Raw genomic sequence first — 22,604 nt, 5'->3', positions numbered from 1 at the left:
ATATTGGTCATTGCACATACTCCTGCAGGCTGGGGCGGCACCTGTCAGCAGGGAGTGCTGGGCAGGAGTAGTCTTGGTGAGTCAGTAGGATGCAACAGCTGTGACAACACATAAATGTGTGTGGGGAGGAATTAATTGGCATAATGACTAAATTGGGGATAAAAAAGAGGGTAAAAATAATTGGCTGCTCTAAATTTATAGGAAAAGCAAGTCTATTTTTCGACCCTAGATACTGTACCAGTCAAGTACTGCTTATGTAAAATACATGAATTATTACAGAAGAGTATTGTAAAACGTATGTCTGTTACTCTAGTCTCCTCATTCTACTCGAAAATTAGAAGTGTGACTCCTAACACGATTCATTATACCCTTTACCCCAACATTTATGGATTCTTTTTTTTTTTTTTTTTTACAATTATATTAGTGTGCCCTCCATAATGATTACATGTGGGAGTTAGTTAGAATCTGGACCACAGGTTGAGAAACACTGATCTAGTTCTCATAGAGTAGAAAATGAAACTGATGATCTGACAAATGTCCACCAGATGGCACTTCTTACACATAAGCAAGCTGATGGCAAAAAGCACCTGAACATTTATCTGGCAAAACCTAGACATATTGACTTTCAGACACATCAAATTATTATGTGGGTCTTACTTTTTAATATGGTTCCCAGAAGATGGCATAAATGTTTCCTGCTCCGGTTAATTTTCTCATACTGTAGCTAATTTTTGATTGTGAATGTGTGACTGATTATTCAGATTACTATTGTATTAAGAAATATATTTCTTGTTTATTGTACAGATTTATGGACTTTTTATTGAGGTCATTAACTAATCATTGTCCCAAAATGTACTCCAGCCTAACTAATAATTATTTGTCAGTAAGCCTGAAGAAGGAGGCCTAAAATAACATGGTGCAGGACAATCGAGAAGGAGCTCCAGCAACACAAGCTGAGCTGGGGGACCATAGAGAAGATGGCCAAAGACAGATGCAAGTGGGGGAACTTTGTTGCTGCCCTATACGTCAGCCGGCGTAATGGGGATAAGTAAGTAAGTAAGCCTGAAGAAACGTTGCAAACTAATAATAGTCTTTTATTGAGCAAGTGAATACAATGTGCAGGTTTTTAGACTTTTTTTATTCAACTTTAACAAATCTATAATAGTTTCCACAACTTGAACATAGTCATCAAACTAACTGACTGTGCTTTTTGAATAATCTTCCAACCTTTTTAATGACCCGTTAAATAGTCTCTTTGTAATGTATTGGTGTACAGACACTGAACTGTAAGACCTCTGAGCCGTGAATACATTTCTTATTCATAGTTCATTGAGTGACTTAGCCAGTGCCCTCATCTCCAGATCACATGCTTTAACAACGTCTTGTGCATTCCTTTGTTCTGAAGGCCGGCCTGGTCTTACGGACACACACATAAGGATATCTCTGGTGCGGTCATAGTTTCCCACACATCGGTGAACCTGACCACGGATCAGACGGGGCAGCGTCAGCTCCTGTTGGACAAGCATTATACAACTCAGTCACACACACAGGGTCACACAACTCAAAAAGAGACCATTGTCACAAGTAACACTGGGCGAACTTGATTGTTGTTAAGACAAGGGGAAGTGTTGAGTGAGTATTACACACCCACACCCAAAAGGAGTGGCAGTATTGCAATCCCCCTGTAAATGTTTGTCTCACTGATAACTGAGACATTTGATTTGGATCTATTTGGCTCTTTCTTTTCTAATCTCTGGTAGACCAGAGTCAGAGATTATGATTTTGCCGCTGTGAGTGACATTCAGGACAATAGAGGGTACCATGAATTCTACCAAAATGCTCAACCCCAAATTGGAATCACAAGTTATGGGGCCCCTATGGAGAGCACCTGCAAAAGCAATTTCACTTCCACCCATAAAAGTAAAAATACAAGTGTGAAAAGTTGAACCATATATCACAGAAAAGCTATTTTCCCCTGCAGCTTCTTCGGGTCCTAATAGCTGCAACCCACGACTTACACAGCCCTTGGTAGGCAACCCAGCCTGGTGGACATATTCTAGTTTAATAAATGTTTTCATTGTCAGAGCGCATGTTCAAAGTTTAGCCCAATGGTGCCTTCTACATAACATGTGGTGTGGGTGTAGATGTAGCATCTCTCTCACTGAAGTAACAGTTTTTGTTTTCCTTTCTTACATTTTCATAGAAGACACACTGCACAACCTCCTTTCCGTCTCTCATGAGGAATTTCTTGGACCCATGGGAACCAAACGTGACCGCAGAGTCAAGTGTACCTGTCGGAAGACACAGCCTGTCAGAATATGAATATAGTAAATGTACAGATTACACATACAGGAGTATGAAGAACTTACCAAAAATCTCAAATAAGACGGGGGCTCTTTCCTTGAACTGGCTCCAGTGTCTCATGCCATCAATAACTGCAGTCAGGATCCTCATCGACTTCTCAGTGGTTGGCTGCATCTGAGATTTCTGTGATTTCTTTTAAGTACAGGGAGGAAATAATTAGTAAAAATGTAATCACTGATAAATTGATAATTAATTCATGTTAGTTTTTTACCACGCAAACTGTAACAACATTCTGATCCTTGAACACCTTACTTTCATAAAATCTATACATCCTGGAGTTTAATTATTATTAGTGTAATAATAGTTATTTTGTTTACCTGAGTCTGCAGCTGGGGTGTATTTTCAGGACGATGTGTGCATCCCTTGTCCTTGTCAACAGGAAATCTCTGAGGCCCAGAGGCACTGGTACCTTTAAATCTCCAGGTGTTTTGTGGCATCGCTTGAGGAACAGCAGGTATGCTGGGAGTAGGAGTCGTCGGGGGAGGTGGTCTAGGGCTAGGCTGTTGGGAATGGTAGGGCTTTGGGGGTCCTGGGGGATAGGCCATTTTGTAGGCTGTCTTCTGACCCATTTGAGAGAACCCACTATGGAACGCAGACTTGCTTTCTGCACCCCCACTGTTGTAGGAGGCTTGAGAGGTGTTCTGTCCAGGATTGACAGTGGACCCGGAGTTCTGCCCTCCTACTGGGTGGTTGGATTTCCTCATCTCTGCACTGTAACAATGATCAGCATTTATGGATCAATAGTGATGCAGCTACAATTTTTTTCACCCTATGTAGGCCTATGCTGTATTTTTAAAAGCTAGGTGGATTCAAAACATCATGACATGCGGGTCAAAATACCACCTATCATAGATAAAAGAAGAAGAAGCGCTGCGTGGGTCTGTGAGTAATATAGTAAGCTGTAAACAGGTGCTCTTTGGAGGGGGTATAGTTACTTAGGACAAAAAATCAAGTTCCATTCCATTATAAAAGTATCAAAAAAGTGTTGAGATGATGAGGTGGGGAACTTAGAAAGGATCCAAGGCAGCTCTGTTCAGTTCAAATTAGAAATAGGTTTATTTGAATTCATGGCAAGGAAGATTAAAAAAACGACCAACGCGTTTTAGCCTAGTATGGCCTTCATCAGGGTCCTCTAACAATGAGAGTGACAGACGTCATTAAATAGCGGACGCAATCATTTAGCAACAAGACTTCACCACCTATCATTCTTAGAGGCAGACGTAAATTCCCCTCACCTTGTGTTTAAAGCTTTGTATGGATGTGGCATTGGTGCAAGGGTTCTTGTAGGAGCTGGTCTAGGTGCAGGCCTTTTGCTGCCATACTGTGGCTGCTGATAAGATTGTGGGTTGCCCTGCTGGTTCCACTGATTGCTCTGAGCAGCAGTGGCAGGGTGACTTGAGAACTGATAAGATCCAGAGGCTCCTGAGGAAAAGCACACTCTTAAGAAGAAATACTATACTACTTGTGTTTCATTGTCTGGTAACTGCTTTTTGTGCAATATACTATAACCAACTTTAAGGTGCTGTTTTGAACTGTCCTTAGATTATTTTTGCTTTGTGTGCACTGCCATCTAGTGACTAAAACAGAACATTGTACAATTATGACCCTTAGGTGTGGTGATGAATACAGTAAACATGAGCTTGAACTTGACACCTGATGTACTGTTGGATGGAGCAGAGCTGGTGTTTGACATGTACTCATGGACTGAGACAGAATCATTCGCTGAAGGAGTAGATGTCAGAGGTAATCTGGGTCTTTTCCTCTGGCTAAACAGAGGCACAGACAGACACCCTATAGGGACACAATAGTGGAAAACACATGCTTTAGATAAAATAAGATATCCTACACATACAATATTATTGAATTCATGTAATACAGAGTTTCAACTTTCAGTGTGCCAGGTGTAAAATCATATAAAACAGTGTTTTTCAACCAGTGGTCCGGGGACCACCAGTGGTCCTTGAGGGTGAGGGGGTTCCAGGTTGTCCCCAGCTATAATGATGGAGAGTTGGTAACCAAATGGGCCCTTATAGATCTTTAACTTTTGAGAGTGTAACATTTTATGCGCTCAACAAGTGTTATTATTAACATCTGCATTACTTAATTCAGTCAATTGAATTCAATCTGTTATCTCTCCTATGGCACCAACATCCTAACAGGTTTTAGGTCTGAGAGGCTAAATCTCATCAAAATGGTGGTCCGTGGCTCAAATCACAAAAAATAATGGACCTTGATATGAAAAAGGTTGAAAACCACTGATATAAAACTTTATTAATCTGACATCTGACACAGGACACATCATTCAAAGTTTCCACACCTGCTGTCGGTCTTGCTGGCTGGTTTTCATTTCTCCACATCTTGAAAGTAGTTCATCCCAATCTCACTGAAAACTAATAAATGTATGTTTTATAAATGTATTTATTTATATATAGCCTAGGCCTAGCCTAAAGTATTTGCATCCATATCTTAAGGCATTGGTGCTCAGCTCAACCAACTCCTTGACGGAGTTGAGGGACCCCCTTGCATATATTTTCAAATGGGGGTCCGCGGGCTAATAAGTGTCAACTTGGGGGTCCTCGACATGAAAACGTTTGAGAACCACTGCCATAAGGATGGGATGCAACACAGACAATAATTACATAAATATCTATGTGCGTGCCTACCTGTTGCTGCTAATGCTATTAATAAAACTAGCTAGCTGGTTATCAATACTGTCGTTAGTTTACCTCCAAATATATCTCCAATTTCAGTGCACAAGTGAATATGTTATTTCCTTCGTCGTATATACTTAAAATGTTTGTTATTTAGACACAAACTCTAAGTTAAATACATGTGAATTATGACTATAGCCTATTAATTACCGTGTTAAGTGACAAGTCCCGCGCCAAAACTTTTGAAGGAGCCTGATGTGACGGCGCTTCGTTGTGACGCAATCACAGGGCTAAAGCAACATCAATGAAACGTAGGCCTAGTAATTTTGCAAATACTTAAAAATGTGTTACTTGTTATGTTATCTAGGGCAGTTTTGTCTTGTGATTTAATTGCCTGTGATGATTAGAGAGGGGATGTGTCTGTGTCGTGTGACAACCAAAGCTTGATCAGCAGAGAGAGAGAGAGAGAGAGAGAGAGAGAGAGAGAGAGAGAGAGAGAGAGAGAGAGAGAGAGAGAGAGAGAGACCCAGAATAAGATGATGATTACCCACACAAGTATGCCTCAGCTTACCTTATTTATTTATAGGCTATACCATTCCAATTCTCTGTCAAGGGCAAGTGCCTATGTCATGAATAGACCAATATTGCATGATTTATTCCGTTATAATAGAGACCCAGAGAGAGAGAGAGAGAGAGAGAGAGAGAGAGAGAGAGGGAGGGAGAGTGAGACAGGAAGAGAGGGAGGGAGGGAGGGAGGGAGGAGAGAGCCTATATTTCACAGCAACACTGGGCTAGTTGATAATACTCACACTTGGGCGTAGGCCCACAGATGGGCTAGGCCTAAGTAAAGTAAAGTCATTAAGTATTTCTTAACTGCTCAATTAAGGGTGTGGTTGTCCAAGCATTGCCTCCTGGTCCCCAAATCATGGGTGGAAGAGAGCACACCTAAATGGGGTGATTCCTATTATATATAACTCTATGGGTGATGCCCTTGGGAATAATAGCCCCTGTGACAGGGGCCCTGTCACAAGGTTGTAGAAACAAATCCCACCCTGTTTGGCCTGGGCCTGGGGGGTATAGAAGCACAGCTCTGTCAAAAGGCTTTGGAACATTCAAAAGAAGTTGTAACATATAAATGTGGTGGAACTCAGTGTGGTGTTCCTAGTTAGCACTCAGACATTTTCTACCAGCCCTGGGGAACTGACATGTTCTCAATCTCATCCGGAACAGATCCAGGCTGTGTCTTTAGGTAATGCAGCTGCTCCTCACTCAGGCATTTCCCGACTTCCTGAGCCTCAGGGCTATGCATCTTTCGGGCGTGCAGAAGTGTGTGGAAGATCTTCTCTCCAGAATTGAGACTCTACCCAGAGGTGGTAGACATGATTCAGGGCAGGTATTGTGGGGTATGTCACCCCACAATCTGGGGACATTTCCAGGGAGAATGCCTGGGGGACAAGACAGCTAATCTACAGACTGTCTTAGCAAATGGAGATGTCTTGTCACCCTACACAATGTTCATGTTTACCTCTGCTGGTCCGGGAGATCAGTATGTTTTTGCCCCTGTCTGCCACTGTGATTGTTTCTGTGCCTGTGTTTGTCCACAGCTAATCTCTCAAACTGACACTACTGCACAGATCAACATCATGTTTCTTCTGCAATGTGCAATTCCCAAAGCCGTGCTACTCATACACTGAGTTGGCTGCACTACCCAGGATCGAACCCAGAACACTGACAAGTCTAAAAAAGTACAAATACAATAATTAATAGGAAAAGTACTCTGTAGTATGACTGTATTGCTTGCTGACAAATCGACAATGCCATGGGATGGAGAATAAATTAAGCCTAACGTTGTGGGAAAAGATCATGTGACTTCGGTATATCTTCTTATTTTACAGTAAAAGGCTACTGTTGCAGACTCTTAATTGGCCTCCCAGAGCAGCAATCTACAGACAGACTATAACCGTCTACTAGTGGCTGTGAAGTGGCTGAATGGCAAATGCTGGAATGGAGTATTATGGTATACTTATTCCAGGCTGAATGATTAACAAGCTCCACAACCAAATAACATCTGCAGCCCGATTCCTGTTGGACCGTATAACACAGACTGTTTCATTTTCCATATTCTTCCAACATTCATAGTAGTGGCAGGCAGGGAACAAAGAATTCCAGATATATTGACAGGGTCACACAGTCAATTAGTAACTCCAACGGAATTGTCGTTCAAAGGTTAGGCTTTATGGGAATGAGACAGTGAAAGAGAGCGAGAGGGAGAGAGAGAAGGTTAGTTTTACATTTTTGCCCAATGGCTAATAGTTCAAATGTATTTATATACTGCTGAGATAGGATTAAATGATAATAATTCCAAATCAATCTGGAATCCATGGTTTGACCCTGGGTTAGGGTTATCCATTAATGATGCATTTATAAAAACAGATGTGGCACTAATATCCCCAGATTCACCACTTGACAGTCAAAGGCACTCACTGAACCTGAACACTGAGAATAAGATGAGGATTAGATCACTTACACCAGTAAAACTCCTTTGTGTGATTTTAGGCCAAAATCTGTAGGGGCCGTGTCCAAAAATGTGTTTTGCAAAAATCGGCCTGATGGTGGCGCTAGAAGAGGGCCATGTGAGAAATCAGGGGCAGAGGTGAGGTTGTGATTTGCCATTAATTAAGGACTGTGTGTGCAAAGTTTGGCATGGATAGGGGCAACGGTGGCAGAGATAAGAGTAGGGGCAAAAGTGTGACGTGATGTGACGTGACGTGACATGACGGACAGACAGACTGACAGAGGGACTGACTGACGGACAGCCGGTGGAGCTTTTCATAGTAACTTGCGACCTGACGGTCGCAACAAAGAATGTTAACACAACCTCTGCTTACCTGACAGCGTTATTTATTAATATACCATGCCAATTCTCTTCCAAGGGCAAGTGCTATGCCTATTGCCTATGTCATGAAAACTAATAATGCATGATTTATTCAGGCTATAATAGAGACAGAGAGGGGGGCAGGCAAAGAGCCAATAGAGCTTCTATAGGACTTCTGAATCCCAGTTCCGGATACCAGTGCAAGACCCCCCTCCTTTTTATCACTGATGGGGTCCTCTCAAGCACAGGCAGACACAGAGCTCCCATCTGTGCCTTAAGTCTTGCCAGCCAAGGGAAGAGTCCAACAGTCACGATCTGTAGAGGAGACAGTTACCCCTTTTTGTAACCGTCATCCAATTTCAGAGCTATATACTGTGTATACACAGACTATTACTCAGATTATTATACTGATATGGATCTTACTTAATTTCCCTGGTGCTTGAATTCTAGAAAGTTGAGGAGACTTAGAGAGAGGCAATTGGAAATGACACGTGTAACGGCTACAGTCAGACCCACCACCACAGTTGGCAACTTAGCATGGAGCCTCGGGCTAATCAGAGACTGTAAAGTATATCCGTGACGGTATTGCAAAAATAACAGATTTTCAAGCTAACAATGCAACACAATGTGTTGTGAATTAGGTTTAAGCTTCTGACATCCTTGGAGAGTCTGAAGGCCACTGTTGTATGACACACTTGGTCTCCCTGTGAGGGTGACTGCATCCATGGCAACAGCAACTTGAATAGTCTATTCAGAGGAAAGCCTTGACTTTCATCTAAAAAGTATGGGTCAGGACCCAAAAGGAATCATTGGCTTTACTTTAGTCTGTTACCACTTTACAGTTAGCAATGTTTTCCTCAGAATAGCTCTCAAACTGGCTGATATGTTTATTCTTTTCAGTCACAAGAACCCAGGGCGATGATATGATAAACTTGTGTGCTATAGGCTATTCTCTGCTATTCTACTGTATCTTGGCCTTAACTGTATTTATCTCCACCAGAACGGAATGGCTGGGGGCGGGGATAATGTTTTCGCGCATGTCTGTGTGTGACGGTGACATGAAACTTTGCAGCCGCCACCCATTGAGTAGGCCAAGGAAGAACCTCTACAGCACATCCTTTTAATCGGCTTCATGGTGGCGCTCTAACAGGCTGCTTCACGTTTTGGCCTATAACTCTTGAACTGGAGGTTGTACAAATCATGTCCACCTGAAAACAATGTTCCACCATTTTGTGTTTTCTTCAAAACACCCTGCAGCGTTGTGGATATTTGCATGCTTAAAGGATAGCTGCATGTTGGCCTCAGACTCAGAGATGGTTAGTTGGCTGGCCTCCTCAGATGGTGCTGACCCTGGCTGGTTGGCGTGGGTGGCTGTTGAACTGTTCTTCCACTTTGACCTTGTACTCCTTCTCTCCCCCCTGACGATTCTCTGCATGATGGGTTATCTAAATTGAGTGAATTTAAATGTGATAGATTTTGGGTACTACAGTAAACTTGTTTGTTTCATCACTTGATCCATTTGTCTGTTTATCAAGTAAATAATGTTTCATCTTTAAAATATCCCTCCCTGTCTGTAAAGGACATGCCATGGTGCAACTGCAAGGACAAGTGCAGCTCTGCTATCATCATTTCTCATATTTTACTGTTTTTGGTGGGATTCTGAGAAAGTGTACAAACAAATTAACAGAAACTTGAAAATATAACAATGCACAGAAGGCTCATGCTGGCTCAGCTTATTTATCGTCTGGAAAACAGTTTTCTCAACCTGCAGTATTAAATTGAGTAATAATGTTACATCCTGCCCTAACAGAAATTGAGCAAGAAAGAGGAAATGGTCAGTTGCATGATATGTACACCAACCAGCAGAATAATCTTGTATGATATGAAGACACTAATTACAGTAGGCTATATGTGATGTTGTTTTTATCACTCATATATGGGGAATAATTCATTGGACCACACCTTCAAAAAGGATGCCCAGCTCTAGCTGGCCTACCAAACATTCATTCTATGGATGTTTAACCAACATAATCCTATCCTAGAGTGCAATACTGTACAGATGGTCAACTAATCAAAAACACCCTCTGACTCACTCAGTCAGTATACATGAGAAATGATTCAATCCCCACAAAATCTTTGCGTAAGCATATTTTCGTCTACTTCCCCAGAATAGTACACGCACACGCGCGCGCCCGCGCACACACACACGCACGCACGCGCACACACACACACACACACACGCACGCACGCACGCACGCACACACACACACACACACACACACACACACACACACACACACACACCACAGCCGTGGTTTCCCGCAGTCCGCTATCTATGAACAGGGCAGGTGCACACGGAAAGCACTGATTTCATATAATTCACATACGCCCATGGGAGCTTCCTTTTTTTGTTATTTTCATATGTGTCCCCCTTGAAGTTATTTCTAGCAATAGAAAGTCAAGAGGGGTGTGTAAGCACAGTAGCCTAAGCACCAGGAGCAACAAAGAGATAATTTTACTGCTGTATAGTTGCATTTTTCTCAATGACGAAAAAGTAAATTCTTCCTGGTGCGGTGACTCCTCTGATTGGCGGTGCAGAACAAGTGTACACGATGACGTAGGAACTGACGTTAATTCACAAAGACGAATGATGTGGCAAAAATCAAAGGGCGAATCGCAAAGAAATAGTGCCAATTTCGTATGCCCCGACTTTATCATTTTGAAATGTAACGGTTCTGGGCTGGGAATGCGTGAGCGCGTAAAATAATAAATGTCTAACATGAGCTGGAAATCACAGACACAATGAGAATTAGCATTTAAAAACCTAAATCAATATTCATCCGCCTGAATCATTCATTTCCGGAATATTTTCAGGGTACTGTATATCCCATAGCCCGGAGAGACAGTCGGTTGGGCCGTGATTGGCTGCGTGTATGGTTGATGGTTTTCGTATAAATTAACACAAACTAATTGGAACTAATACTACATCTGACTCAGACTGACTTAATTTACAGTCATGGATTATTATCATAACCTAAACCTCGGCATTAATACAACGAAGGAATGCCATTGCTATCTGCGCAAAATATAATATAAATGTATGCTTAAAATTAAAAAAGGGGGAACTCTGTTTCTTCTAATGTATTCATCAACGTCATTGATTGATTGATGAAGAATTTATTAGAAGTTTGCAATAGAAAAAAGTGCAGTTTCATGACAGTACAAATCACTGGTACAAGGTCAACTAAAAGGAGATCCTAGAAAGCCGAGGCACCACACTTTAAGTATCTCATTTAACATATGAAAGACAGACGGATATATTTGTAATATATTATACATCAAACTTGTTCACATACAAAACACACAGACGTGTCATATTGCAAGTAGAAAGTAGTTCAAAGCTTCAATCACATATATATTGTTTTCATTACAAGGAGCTATAGTCAACTTTTTCATTGTAGGGCCGACACTTTGTTTACAATGTAAACAAAATGTTGGTCTGACAATGGCCAAAATGATTATTTTATCATTATTTTAAGCTTGTTGTGGTCATTTTTGAATAGAAACACATGTATGAAGCTTATTTTTTTATAACATATTTTCGAAACATTATTTTTATTTTAGCATCCGTTTTTCAAGAAAAAGTTGACTATAGCTCCTATAAATTATTTTATTCGACTAACGTTTTACTACGCTGTCAAGTTCAACCGTCAAGCGTCAGCGAGCAGTCAACGGTTGCCTGACAACAGCCAAAGGAGCCAATGGCAGCGCAAGCATTTCCCGGGCCTATGGGATGTAAGGTGTAGCTCCCTCCGCTCCGCTGTGAGAGCAGCCTACACTACACCGCCATTGCAGCTCCAGCTCCAGGGAGTGAGTGTAGCGGCAGTCGAGTCAGTCAGGGGAGGAAGCGCGCAAGTAAACAGTCAAAAGAACGACTACAAAACACCTTCATACTGACACCATTTTTTAAACAACACGCAGAAATCACCCGCTCGGACTTTAGACAAGCCGTTCCCTGGCTGTCCGGCTGGGATCTGAGAGAAGAAGCCGTAGTTTTATTAGAAATAGCAGAAGGAATATAGGAGTAAAGTAGAGAGGAACCGCCATGGCTCAGATCCTGCCTATCCGCTTCCAGGAGCACCTGCAGGTAACGTTGAATGAATGAATTTGTTCAACTCCTCCGCACTGTGTGGACCCCTGTGTGTACGTCGAAATAAATTAACCCCAACTACAGTGTTCACAATAATTGACAATTGACTTTTCTAATATGACGTGAAGCCAGTGTTAGTTGAGCTAAGTTGGCTACTACAAGCTAAGCTATAAAGCTAAGTAGCTAGTAGTAGCCTGTATGTGGATGACGTTTATCTATCTTTCGTGGTGCTAACACGACAGCTAGTAGTAGCCACCCCTGTCTTCTTCACTTCACAGCAGTGCCAAACTTTTTCATGTCAAGGACCCCCATTTAAAAAGATATGCCAGGGACCCCCATATAAGAGAAGCTTTTTACGGCAGTGATTCTCAACCATTTTGATTTCAAGGACCCCCAGTTTGACAGGCATTAAAACTACGGACCCCCATTTAATGGCATTTCTGTCTCTGAGACCCCAATTTATACTGTGAAATCAATGTTAATTTAACTCGGAGAGTGTACAAATAACGGGTCCATTTGGTTCCATTTGTACACACTGAGTTACAGACCCATAAGGGTCCATTTGGTTCCTTTAGATGGGGACCCCCTGGAACTCCCTCAAGGGCCCCTGGGGGTCCCCGGACCCCACTTAGAGAACCAATGCTTCACAGGACCCGGTAGTGTAGTGAAGACAAACCAACTAATAATGGGCACCGCACTGTTCACTTTAAGTGATAACGTTGTGGTTGATAATGGCAACCACTTTGACATTTGTATTGTACTGACATGACCAACTTCTCTGTCAAAAGACGTCTGTCACGACTATCAAAGGCAGGAGAAAAATGCCCACTCTTGGCTGAGATAAAGATTGGTTTTCTCTGGTCTAATGACTCTAACAAATAGGTTTAAATTATTTATTACTGTGATCCATTATCATGTGCATGACACCGGAATGGCACTGAAAATACAAGGTTCAGTAACGTTTCCCTTGTTTATATTCTGTGCGTAAAAGGAATGAAATACAGCAATGGTGTATTTCAAATGTATATTCCTTGTTTCTTATCTATGTTATTGTTAAATTGAAGATAGTTAATTCTGACTGTCACTATACTTTAAATGCCACCAGCTACCTGGCCAGCTGACTGTCATAAGATAGATAACTTAGCCAAGGTGAGTGTAGGAAATTGGTTGCACTGCTGGTCAGTAACTTGTCCAATTTTGAAAGAAGTATGTATATTTCTCTAGCAGTGCTGTTAGTGCAGACATTTTTGTCTAGAGATCCTTTTTTGATGGGCCCACCTTTATTGTAATTCCACTAAATTGGTCCTCTTAAGCAAGTGGAAAACATTGATGACCCTCATGGCTCAATTCAGGACTGTTGGCTTGCAAGATCTGTGAGCTTATGAATAAATCATAGTGTCTTTGGTGCTTCAGTGGTGCCTCAAAATGAGACATGCGATCCGCCTTGCGCCTACATCTTGGCTTCAAGAAAATCGTTTGTGCAACTTGGTTTATTTGTTTTCAAAACATAATGAAGCATTTGTTTTAGTGAATAGCTTTGTCCTGATACAAAACCCTTTTCACTGGAAGCAGGGTTGTATTTCTGTAATTCACAGCACCGTCAGACTGATAGCTTAGACCTATGATGACTGATGAGACATCCTTGCCATGATCGATGTAGCTCTTTTGCACTACTTTTACCTAATTTCTGGAAGAAAATGTTATGTGTATCCGCTTGTCAGCACTGTGTGAAATAATGATAAGTTATATAAAATACTACTTTGCATGTGTCAAACATGATGGTTGTGTTAGATGGGAACAGTGGTGATGATGACACACATTTAAACAGATGTTTAGCTTTTCCCTGCCTCTCTCCAGGGCATTATGATGCCTTTATTATACAGTTTCCTTCATTGTAGCACAGCTCTCCATATTGCTACCTATAGGCTTTGGTTGACAGTCCTACCTGAGGGTCTTTTGTGTGTGGAACACAATGCAAGGATTATAGAGAGGTTTTTGATTCTTATGTCAAGCCACTCTAATTGCAAAAGGGGCAGTTCAGAGATGGAGCATGATAGAAGTGGAGAATGACTCTTCCCAGACAGACACGGCAACACTATCTGCAGGTCAGGGAGAGGCCTTTTGTGCATGTACATTTGAACTTGTACCTCCCTGTCATGCTCTGAGTGACATGCCATCGTGAGTAGTAGCTTTTGAATTCTAACTATAGTATTTCAGCAACACATTTACAGGAATTCTGTTGTTGGTTGAGCCTGGTAGGTAGTGAAAACTGATGACTGTTAGACTTTTCCCCCTTGAGTAAGCATCTTTATAAAAGAGAGTAATGGCCTGTATTGTATTTCATTTCGTTTGTTTACGCTAGTTCGACCCTGTGATATGAACTGCAAAACTGTGACTGAAGTCTGGATTCCCAGATTTGTCAATGCCTGAAAAGTCACTGTCAATCTCTATGCCTAATAAACACCCATAGGCCCTTCAGTTACTTTCATTAATGACCTGTGTATGCTATTCCATGCATGTTTCACAGCATGCAGGCTTTAGCGGTAGATCATACATATACAGAATATTGTATTCACATGACCTTTGTAACTGGAATTAAGCAAGGCGTTTGTATGTCCACTGTAGTTAAGGTCATACATATTATATAACACTGAGTTCTGTGGTGAATGTCAGCCAGCCTGTCAGGTTTATATTCACTTATACAGTGTAGTTTGTCCATAAATCCCTGCTGGCAGTCAGGTGTTATAACATGCTGACATGACTCCTTACACTAGACTAGAGCACCCAGGCAACGGCAGCAGGAACAGAATACTCCCAGCCCATTGGTTACAGTGGGGTCACATGGCCCAAGTGAGTTCATCGTGATGTCAGCGCCTGGTATCAGCTGTGTGATGTCACTGTGCTCCAGTGAACTGATTCTGGGAGAGTTCTTCCCGTCAGTTGTGGGGATTGCAGCACACAGGATGAGCTCAAATATAAAAAGAAACACCTTGAGGTCTTTGTGACCTGCTCATGTTTCTGATGTGGATCATCTGCTTGCTTTAGGACAAATGGGTATGCCTTGGATCAACCAACTGTCTCTCATCAACCTCAATACCACTGTTTGTTTGTTTCCTAGACATTACAGAGTAATACGCTACTGTATGTCTTCTTGTTTGTCTCCTATACATTCAAGCAGGTGCAGGTCATCGTTTTACTACATGTCATCGGTGTAATAAAAAAAAAAACAATGACATTCAGGACGGGTATGAGGTGTGAATTCTAAATGTTTAAATGTAAAAAATGTTTTTAAACTACTTTTTGTTTAGTTTAGTTTATTTGATCATCCCATATTTTCATACAGGTCATACATTCATATAATCATTGTTACAGGTGATCAAAAGGAATAGGCTGAAGCTGAAAGCTTGTCCTTATCCTACTAATTACGACAGTGATGTTGAATGTTGAATGATGCTAGCAATGGCTAGAAACTAGCAAGCCACTGAAGCCAGCCGGTAACAGGAAGAGTGGGCACTATAGAAGAGTGGGCACCTCGATGTAAAATTGGCTATTTTGTCCACATTGTAAAAAACAAACAAACAAACAAACAAAAAATTGTCTGACTCTGAACAGTTCTTTGTAGAAGGATGAAAAAGGTTGCCTGTCTCAAGCACATATTTAGGACTCAACGATGCATAACTTTAAAAAAAATATATATATTTTGAAACTCATCAACAAAAGCTAGTTAATAGCTGAAATAGTGCAGCTTTCCGTACAGTTGTGCAAGCTACAGTAAGTACAGCTTTTCCCTAAAACGTATAACTGGATTTGTTTCATTCATTTCCCGTTCTCAGGTAGTTGGCTTGCACTACACCTTGCAGCTCTCTCCCCCTGTAACTGACCACTTTTCAGATCTCAATGCACTTTCTGTTGACATTTTACTTGAGTAACTGTTTTTCTGGTTGTCCATCAAAGACAATAGCATCTTGGCCAGTCCAGCATTAAAACAAGTCTCAATTTATGTTCGATCCCTCTCCCTACTCTTTCCCCCGTGTGTGTGTGTGTGTGTGTGTGTGTGTGTGTGTGTGTGTGTGTGTGTGTGTGTGTGTGTGTGTGTGTGTGTGTGTGTGTGTGTGTGTGTGTGTGTGTGTGTGTGTGTGTGTGTGTGTGTGTGTGTGTGTGTGTGTGTGTGTGTGTGTGTGTGTGTGTGTGTGTGTGTGTGTGTGTGTGTGTCCAGTCCACTTGCATAGCTGGCATTTTTATATATCATCTATTTTTATGGCTGTATATTAGGTTGCCTTTATGAACTTGTATCACATGCGATATATTCCATCTCTACTGCATGTGCATAATCTATGATTTTTCCTGGAAGTTGGGTCCAAGTACGTTGAATATAATGGCTGTTGCTTGATCCTATTTATGGAGTGACGACATTGTTCCCATTCTTTGTTGACAAAGGCTTCCCTTGCAAATACTAGCTAGTAACAGAACAGGGTGTGCCATGTGTTTCCTTGCTTTTGCCAAATATGTCCTATTTAAAGTCTTCATGGAATTATGGATTCATGGATTAAATTATAGGTAGTAGTAGATTTGGTCAACAAGACCCATTTGTGAACATATTCTGTCTCTATGAATGAGACTGTGGGCAATACAGTTCATAATTATGTTAAATGGCATGTTACCCCCCCAAAATAATATAATTTACTGAATCCCTTCTGGCTCCCATGATCCCTACCCATGCAAAGCCATATTTCTGTTGGGATATACTCGAATCGGTTAACAATTATCAAACTAAATGAAAAATAATTTAATTTTAATCGCATTTATACAATTCTGGCCACTGCATCATGTAAATTCAAATGGTTGTGGTTATTACAGTCACTGCTAGCTTTCTAGCAAGATTATCAAGTAACCTTGATGCCATTTGTGTACCCTTGTAAACATTTGAAGGCTGTGTCATACCTAAGGGTGTAACGATACATTTTAATAGCGATTCGATACATATCACGATACATGGTTGACGATACGATACATGGACGATATTGATTAATTCATGGCGATACGATACCATTTCATTCAATGATTTAAAATCGATATAGTAACTATTTAGCAAAGCAATTAAATCTGTGTGAAAGGTGTGGATAGTGCAGGTTTTTAAAGGAAACATGTATTATTATGGATATAAATAACTAAACACAGTGATTATCTGCCAAATACATGGACATTGTATATTGACAAACCTGCACCTTGACATGAACCCAGTGATTACACACATTTATCGATAGACCAGTGTAGCTATATGAAAAGGAAAAGTAATTAAACCCCCCCCTTTGAATTTTTTCTTCTTAAAAATGCTAAATACAATGCACAAGTAGGTAGTATCGATACAATCGATTCTTTGCACTGCCGATTCGATACGATACAAAATCAAACGATACGATTCGATTTTAGGTGTTTTTTTTTAAGTTTTTCAAGTATTGTGTGAAATGAGAATGTGAATATAGTTATCTTATTTATTTGAATGAGAATCCTGACAGTGTTAAAGTCTTGGAGATGTCATAAAGTACTACTGGTAGTGACAAGGGAGGCAGTGGATGTATCATTTATATAGTTGACCTTGTTAAATGCTGCTAGAAACCTTGGAAAGGAGGTTTTTATTGTGCTCATCTTAAATTGTTAGCACAGCAGGTGCACTTTGAACTCTCTTGTAACTGAGCGGCTGATATCCCGTGACAGTTTGGTGAGGATGTGGATTTGCTGAACACTTGACATTCCCTGCCACTGTCCCACTGTAGAATGAAGCATGCATTTGGGGAAATAAAAAGGAAACTACAGCTCCAAACACCTCAGCAGAATTGTGCAGTGGAGATGGATGGCATGTACACACGGTGCATGGTCCTCTTCCTTCTGTTCCTGCTTTTTCCCTTTTATCTAGAAGCCATGGCCAGCCCTCTTCCTTCTCACCCCTGGACTTGGTCACATGTCTCCCTCTGTGTCACATGGTACAGTACAGGGGAAGGCTGTGCATAGCCATGCCTGTTGTTTCAGCTCCTGTAGACAATGGACTCCTGGTTTCCTGTCGGAGTGCTGCACTCAAGCGCTGCAAGCCTCAGCACATTGCATAGCACATCCTTCCTTGCCCTTCCTTGAACTTTGCATGCACAGGACACACACAGGGCATGTTTCTGCTGAGCAAGGTGCTGTTTTCCATCAAAGGAAGAGTAAAACGTGTCGGATAAACAGATGGGGATCCCTCTGGGTTACAAAAAGCCAATGTCCCATGATATCCCATGTAGAGATGGCAGAATAACGGATAGCTTTCTGGTGGTTACTGGTTAGCTGACATCATTATCAAGTTAATTAATGGTTTGTAACACTGAAAATGCAAGACCCACATGTTGTGCCCAACCTAAAATTTGGTGTGTACTGTGTACAGTACACAGATTACACATTTATGTTTTTATTACAGGGGATAATTCTTGATGAATGTTTTGGGGCCAGTGACTTTGAAAAGTCACTGGCAGGCGGAATTAAACGCTCCTCTGATCCCCGTTGTCGAAAGAAGCTTCAACTGTCCTAAGAGTGTGTGAGCTGGGGTTAGGTGAGTCCTGGGGTGGAGGTTTAGTAGCCTTTTTAGTAGTCTTTTCAGTTTGTTTTTGAAAGGGTTGTTTTGTTTTGAATGACATGGGGGTTTTAGTGAACCATGAGTTGGCACTGGAAGCATAGTCAAAATGACACTGGATAGAGTGCACTCCTGTTGAGAAACGAACAGATCCTGCCCAAAAATCTTGTTCTTTGGTTGACTTTTGGATCACTTTTGATGCAACCTTTTCACAGAAAAGTTTATCCAAAATGCTTGCTTTTTTCTAGTGATTGCATGAGTTCATCAACTGACCGTAAGGCCCGGGGAGGACCTACTAAGGTTGTGATTGGCCCAAAAAGTATGGATTCTGTTTTTCTCAGTTGTTAATGACAGTTAATCAGAAAGGCAAGTGCAGCTGTTGCTGAGCTCAGTGCGGAGGGCTTTTCCGACCTGAATTTTGTCAGAGACCAGGAGCTCTTGTGTTATCTGCAGTGCAAATGTAGTCTCGCGTGGCCAGACTGTTGCCTCCGCGATTTGGTCAAATGCTCCCGGCATACAGTCTGGCAGACGGAAATAGAAACGGTGAGTGCGAGATAAAGCGGATGTGACGCAACCGCCCCCTTGGTGCAGTAGCAATAACATGTCCTACTGGAAGCGTTATGTCTCCTTTCAACATTTCTGGGGGCTTTATTTCGTCTTTCTCTGGTGTTATTGGTGTTACCTCCATGATGTTTTCAAACGTTTTCTTAAACTATACACTCATAACAATAATAGGCAGCTCGAATGACTTTGTCTGAGCTATTGTGTTTCTGTTGTGTTTCCAATGGGACTACAGTTCAGTGCAGCAGTGGCTACTTCCGATACTCGCCGTTCGGGAGCTGCCGTTCCAGACTCTATATAGCATTCGGAGATTGTGGAATAGTTGTCTGGCTACGCGAGACTAGTGCAAATGGGAACAAATTGCAGTTACATGCTGATTTCATGATGTAACGTATTGTATATTTATGTATATGTCTTCCCTTGGACCTGACAATCTAGTTAATAGTCTGTTGAGAGGGAGAGGGGCATTAACTTTTTAAGAGCTGCTTGCGGTCACTCTGGTCAGTAAAATCGTCTCATATAAGCATTGTTGTCCAAAAATAAACAAACGGTTTGCGCGATATTGTCGGGGAGGTGGCTCTGGTTTATGATAGTCATTCGCTCATATTTGATAAAGCCTCTTTCTAGCAAAAATGTAACTAATTCGGCGACAGTAACATTTTCTCACCGTCAGTTGATTCTTCATATCCATATGAGTCAAACCGCTTAGATAATTTGTTTATGTTTGGAACACAGTTCTTATATGACGTGATATAAAAAAAGGTAATTCAGTGTTTCGGTAATTCAGCAGCTTGCCATCTAGCTTGCTTGCCATCTAGCTTTCTAGACCGCTATCTAACTGCTTGAATGGTTCAACGCAGAATACTTGATGCCTCACTGATGTACATGATGGGTTCCCTCTGCCACTGCTACAGAAAATGCTTGCATACTGCAGAGGCAGGCGGGACATTGCCTTGTTAAAGTGCAATGACACTGAATGGTTTTCCAAGGGGAGTGAATAACAAAAAATAAAATAAAACTAAAAACAAACTAAACATTGGTTCCTGCATCAGCTATCAGCCAAATAGTTTTATTAAATGTTGGTTGCGTTGCGGTATAAGCCCTGAATCTTCCAATCGGTGCATCCCTCCCTTTGGTAATGGCACATATTGGATTTTAATCAATGCATCACTAATTTACTAAAATAAAAATGTCAGATCACAATGAATGATTGATTATTACATTTTTCACCCCTAAATTACTCCCGGATCCTTCTTCTTCCTTTCTGTTGCCCCATCCTTGTCAGCTCTGGCATGTCTCATTTACTCTCTCACCTCATCTATTCCTTACATTTTCCTATCCGCCCGCTTTCCTCACTCATCATCTTGTGTCCTCTCTGTAACTTTCTCTCACTTGCTGTCGACGTTGCTTTTTCATGACACTTAGTCAGCGATACTACAGTAGCCATATACCGCTCTAACTCTTTCCCTCGAACGTGTGTCACACGCTCCATTTCTTCTCTGGTGCTTTTCATCTGTGTTCCCCTACAAACCGACTTGGTTAACTTACTTATTTTGAGATGCCTAGTGTGATAAAAAAAAAACGTATTCAGTCAGGTAAGTGACCATCAGGCTAAAAGCAATGTCAGAGAGCAGCCTACATGCTAAGTGAGTCACTTCTCCAGGTTTGTGTACTAGTGCTGCTGGTTTGACCTGCTTTTCCCTGAAATTCCTAGTCATTGAGGTCACGGCAGTGTTTGCCCACAGCCATGTTAGCATTACCACTGCAGACCAGTTTGATGGAGCGAACTGTGTTTCTACATCCAGCATATGTCTGTTTTTCTTTCTTCTTTTCTATTCACTCTGGGGGTGCCTGGGGTAACATATTCATGTGTAGAGAGAGGACAAGCTGCAAGCTAACTGTTCTTTCCCATTTTATGAGCACTAGCATTGTGAATGAACAGTTCTCCTTCTGGCCCTGAAGAATACATGGCAGATGGAGGAGTGCCCAAGTGAGAGAAAGCATGTAAATCTTTCTAGAAGATTTCTAACCCTTTTTTTAAAAAGGGTTTTTGCATATCCCTTCAGAGGGCTGTCAGGGCTCCCAATTATATGATTTTTTAAAATTGATATCACATATAACCAGCTTTAAACTTCAAGTTTGTAATGCTTACCCATGTTAGGTCATTTGTAGCACTGTCATGGAAAGGGAGCTGAGTTACCCGTAAGTGAAAGAATGTGGGTGGGGCTGGCTTGTGGAAGAGGGTGTGTCCATTTCATTGATAAAAGGTACTCCTGTTTCGTTGGGCTCTTCCTGGAACCGTGGTGTTGGCTGATTAGTACTACACCAACGATAATTGTAGATAGAGCGCTAGTGAAAGCCGCCTTCTACTGTTGTCCTGCTGCTATCATTACAAGAGCTTGAAATGAACGCTAGCCTCAAGCAAAATGACAGCAAGTTCATCACAATTCCAATTGACCTCCTTGGCAAAAAGACACTTTGTCTTCACCCAGTCTGCGGTTGCTAAAACTAGTTAGACAGGCAGCTGAAACATAAAAAATTAAAGTCATTGATCATGTTCAGTGAGCCATAGCAGTGGTTTACTAATAATGTATGTACTCTGTACTGTAAACATTGCATAGAGACTAATGGCCCTTTCTTCTCTTTTTTCACCTTGCTGCTGTCAAGACTCTTCCTGTTACTGAAAATGTGTGCTGCTTCTTCCGTTGGTCCAGTCTTATGGGACATGAAAGTATTTCATTTTTGGCCACATGATAGTACAGACGAGACAGATGCTCGCCTCACTCGCTAATGGTAATTCTAGATCAGTGGCTCTCACATTTATGGGACTGGTCTATAAGTAATCCTTTCATCCACTACACCCCTAAATTACATTCTTATTACTTTACATTCTTGCACCATACTACATTCATGGCATCTTTTTCTACTTTGACATTTAAGATTGCTGTGATATGATAATAACTTTGTACTTAATATTTTATAATGATACCGGTAAATTCCAAATATTATCAAAATATTCCACGGCACCTCTGGAGTGGCGTCGCAGCACACACTTTGAGAAACCATCCTGCTTGACACAGAGTACTGTATGTAAAATAACTCCAATTATATTTTGATAAAATTGTTCCCCTTATGAAATGTACGGGGTCAAAAAAAAAGGTCACCTGAAAGATGCTCGCTCCCAGTAATTATCAGCTGAAGGAATTTACAAGTGCTGGCAGGGTTACGGTATATCTTGCCATCAAACTACACATTCAGGAACAAGTGCCCTCCAATTTCCTTAAAATAACCGCTTGGATTGAGACCGTGTGTGGTGGGAAATCTCATGCCACTACGTAGCTCTGCTGCTAGTGCTGTGTCAGGGGTTGTCTGAGGCAGACAGGATGCCCTGTGCCAGTCTTG

At 41.4% G+C, this 22,604-nt stretch overlaps 2 protein-coding genes across 2 annotated transcripts in view; one reads left to right on the top strand and one right to left on the bottom strand.

Annotated features, from left to right (window-relative positions):
- Nucleotides 1–1,210: 1,210 nt before the first annotated feature.
- On the bottom strand, nt 1,211–4,764 carry spata22 (spermatogenesis associated 22). Its single transcript, XM_080749121.1, has 7 exons — nt 4,682–4,764; nt 4,018–4,155; nt 3,600–3,786; nt 2,682–3,075; nt 2,370–2,496; nt 2,194–2,291; nt 1,211–1,511 (listed from the first exon to the last, which is right to left on the bottom strand). Exons 1-7 carry the CDS (start codon nt 4,719–4,721, stop codon nt 1,320–1,322), a joined length of 1,176 nt encoding a protein of 391 aa, XP_080605247.1. The 5' UTR covers nt 4,722–4,764; the 3' UTR covers nt 1,211–1,319.
- A 6,993-nt stretch (nt 4,765–11,757) lies between these two features.
- cltca (clathrin, heavy chain a (Hc)) overlaps nt 11,758–22,604 on the top strand; it is a 49,763-nt gene continuing 38,916 nt past the window's right edge. Inside the window, exon 1 of the mRNA XM_080749794.1 lies at nt 11,758–12,037. Coding sequence (XP_080605920.1) covers nt 11,996–12,037 — 42 coding nt within the window. The 5' untranslated portion in view covers nt 11,758–11,995. The remainder of the gene's footprint in view (nt 12,038–22,604) is intronic.

Source organism: Nannobrachium achirus, assembly GCF_963921795.1.
Source record: "Nannobrachium achirus genome assembly, chromosome: 19".
Classification (NCBI taxonomy): domain Eukaryota; kingdom Metazoa; phylum Chordata; class Actinopteri; order Myctophiformes; family Myctophidae; genus Nannobrachium; species Nannobrachium achirus.
The sequence above is the reverse complement of the archived record's forward strand: the minus strand, read 5'-3'. Positions and strand labels throughout refer to the sequence as shown.

What these genes read in the sequence shown, in the direction of transcription:
- spata22 (XM_080749121.1), bottom strand. Translation starts at nt 4,721, where the DNA reads ATGTGGAGAAATGAAAACCAGCCAGCAAGACCGACAGCAG. An exon ending in TACAAAGCTTTAAACACAAG is followed by an intron (nt 3,076 to 3,599) that starts GTGAGGGGAATT and finishes TCATTGTTACAG; the next exon opens with TGCAGAGATGAGGAAATCCA. An exon ending in CACCCCAGCTGCAGACTCAG is followed by an intron (nt 2,497 to 2,681) that starts GTAAACAAAATA and finishes TGTACTTAAAAG; the next exon opens with AAATCACAGAAATCTCAGAT.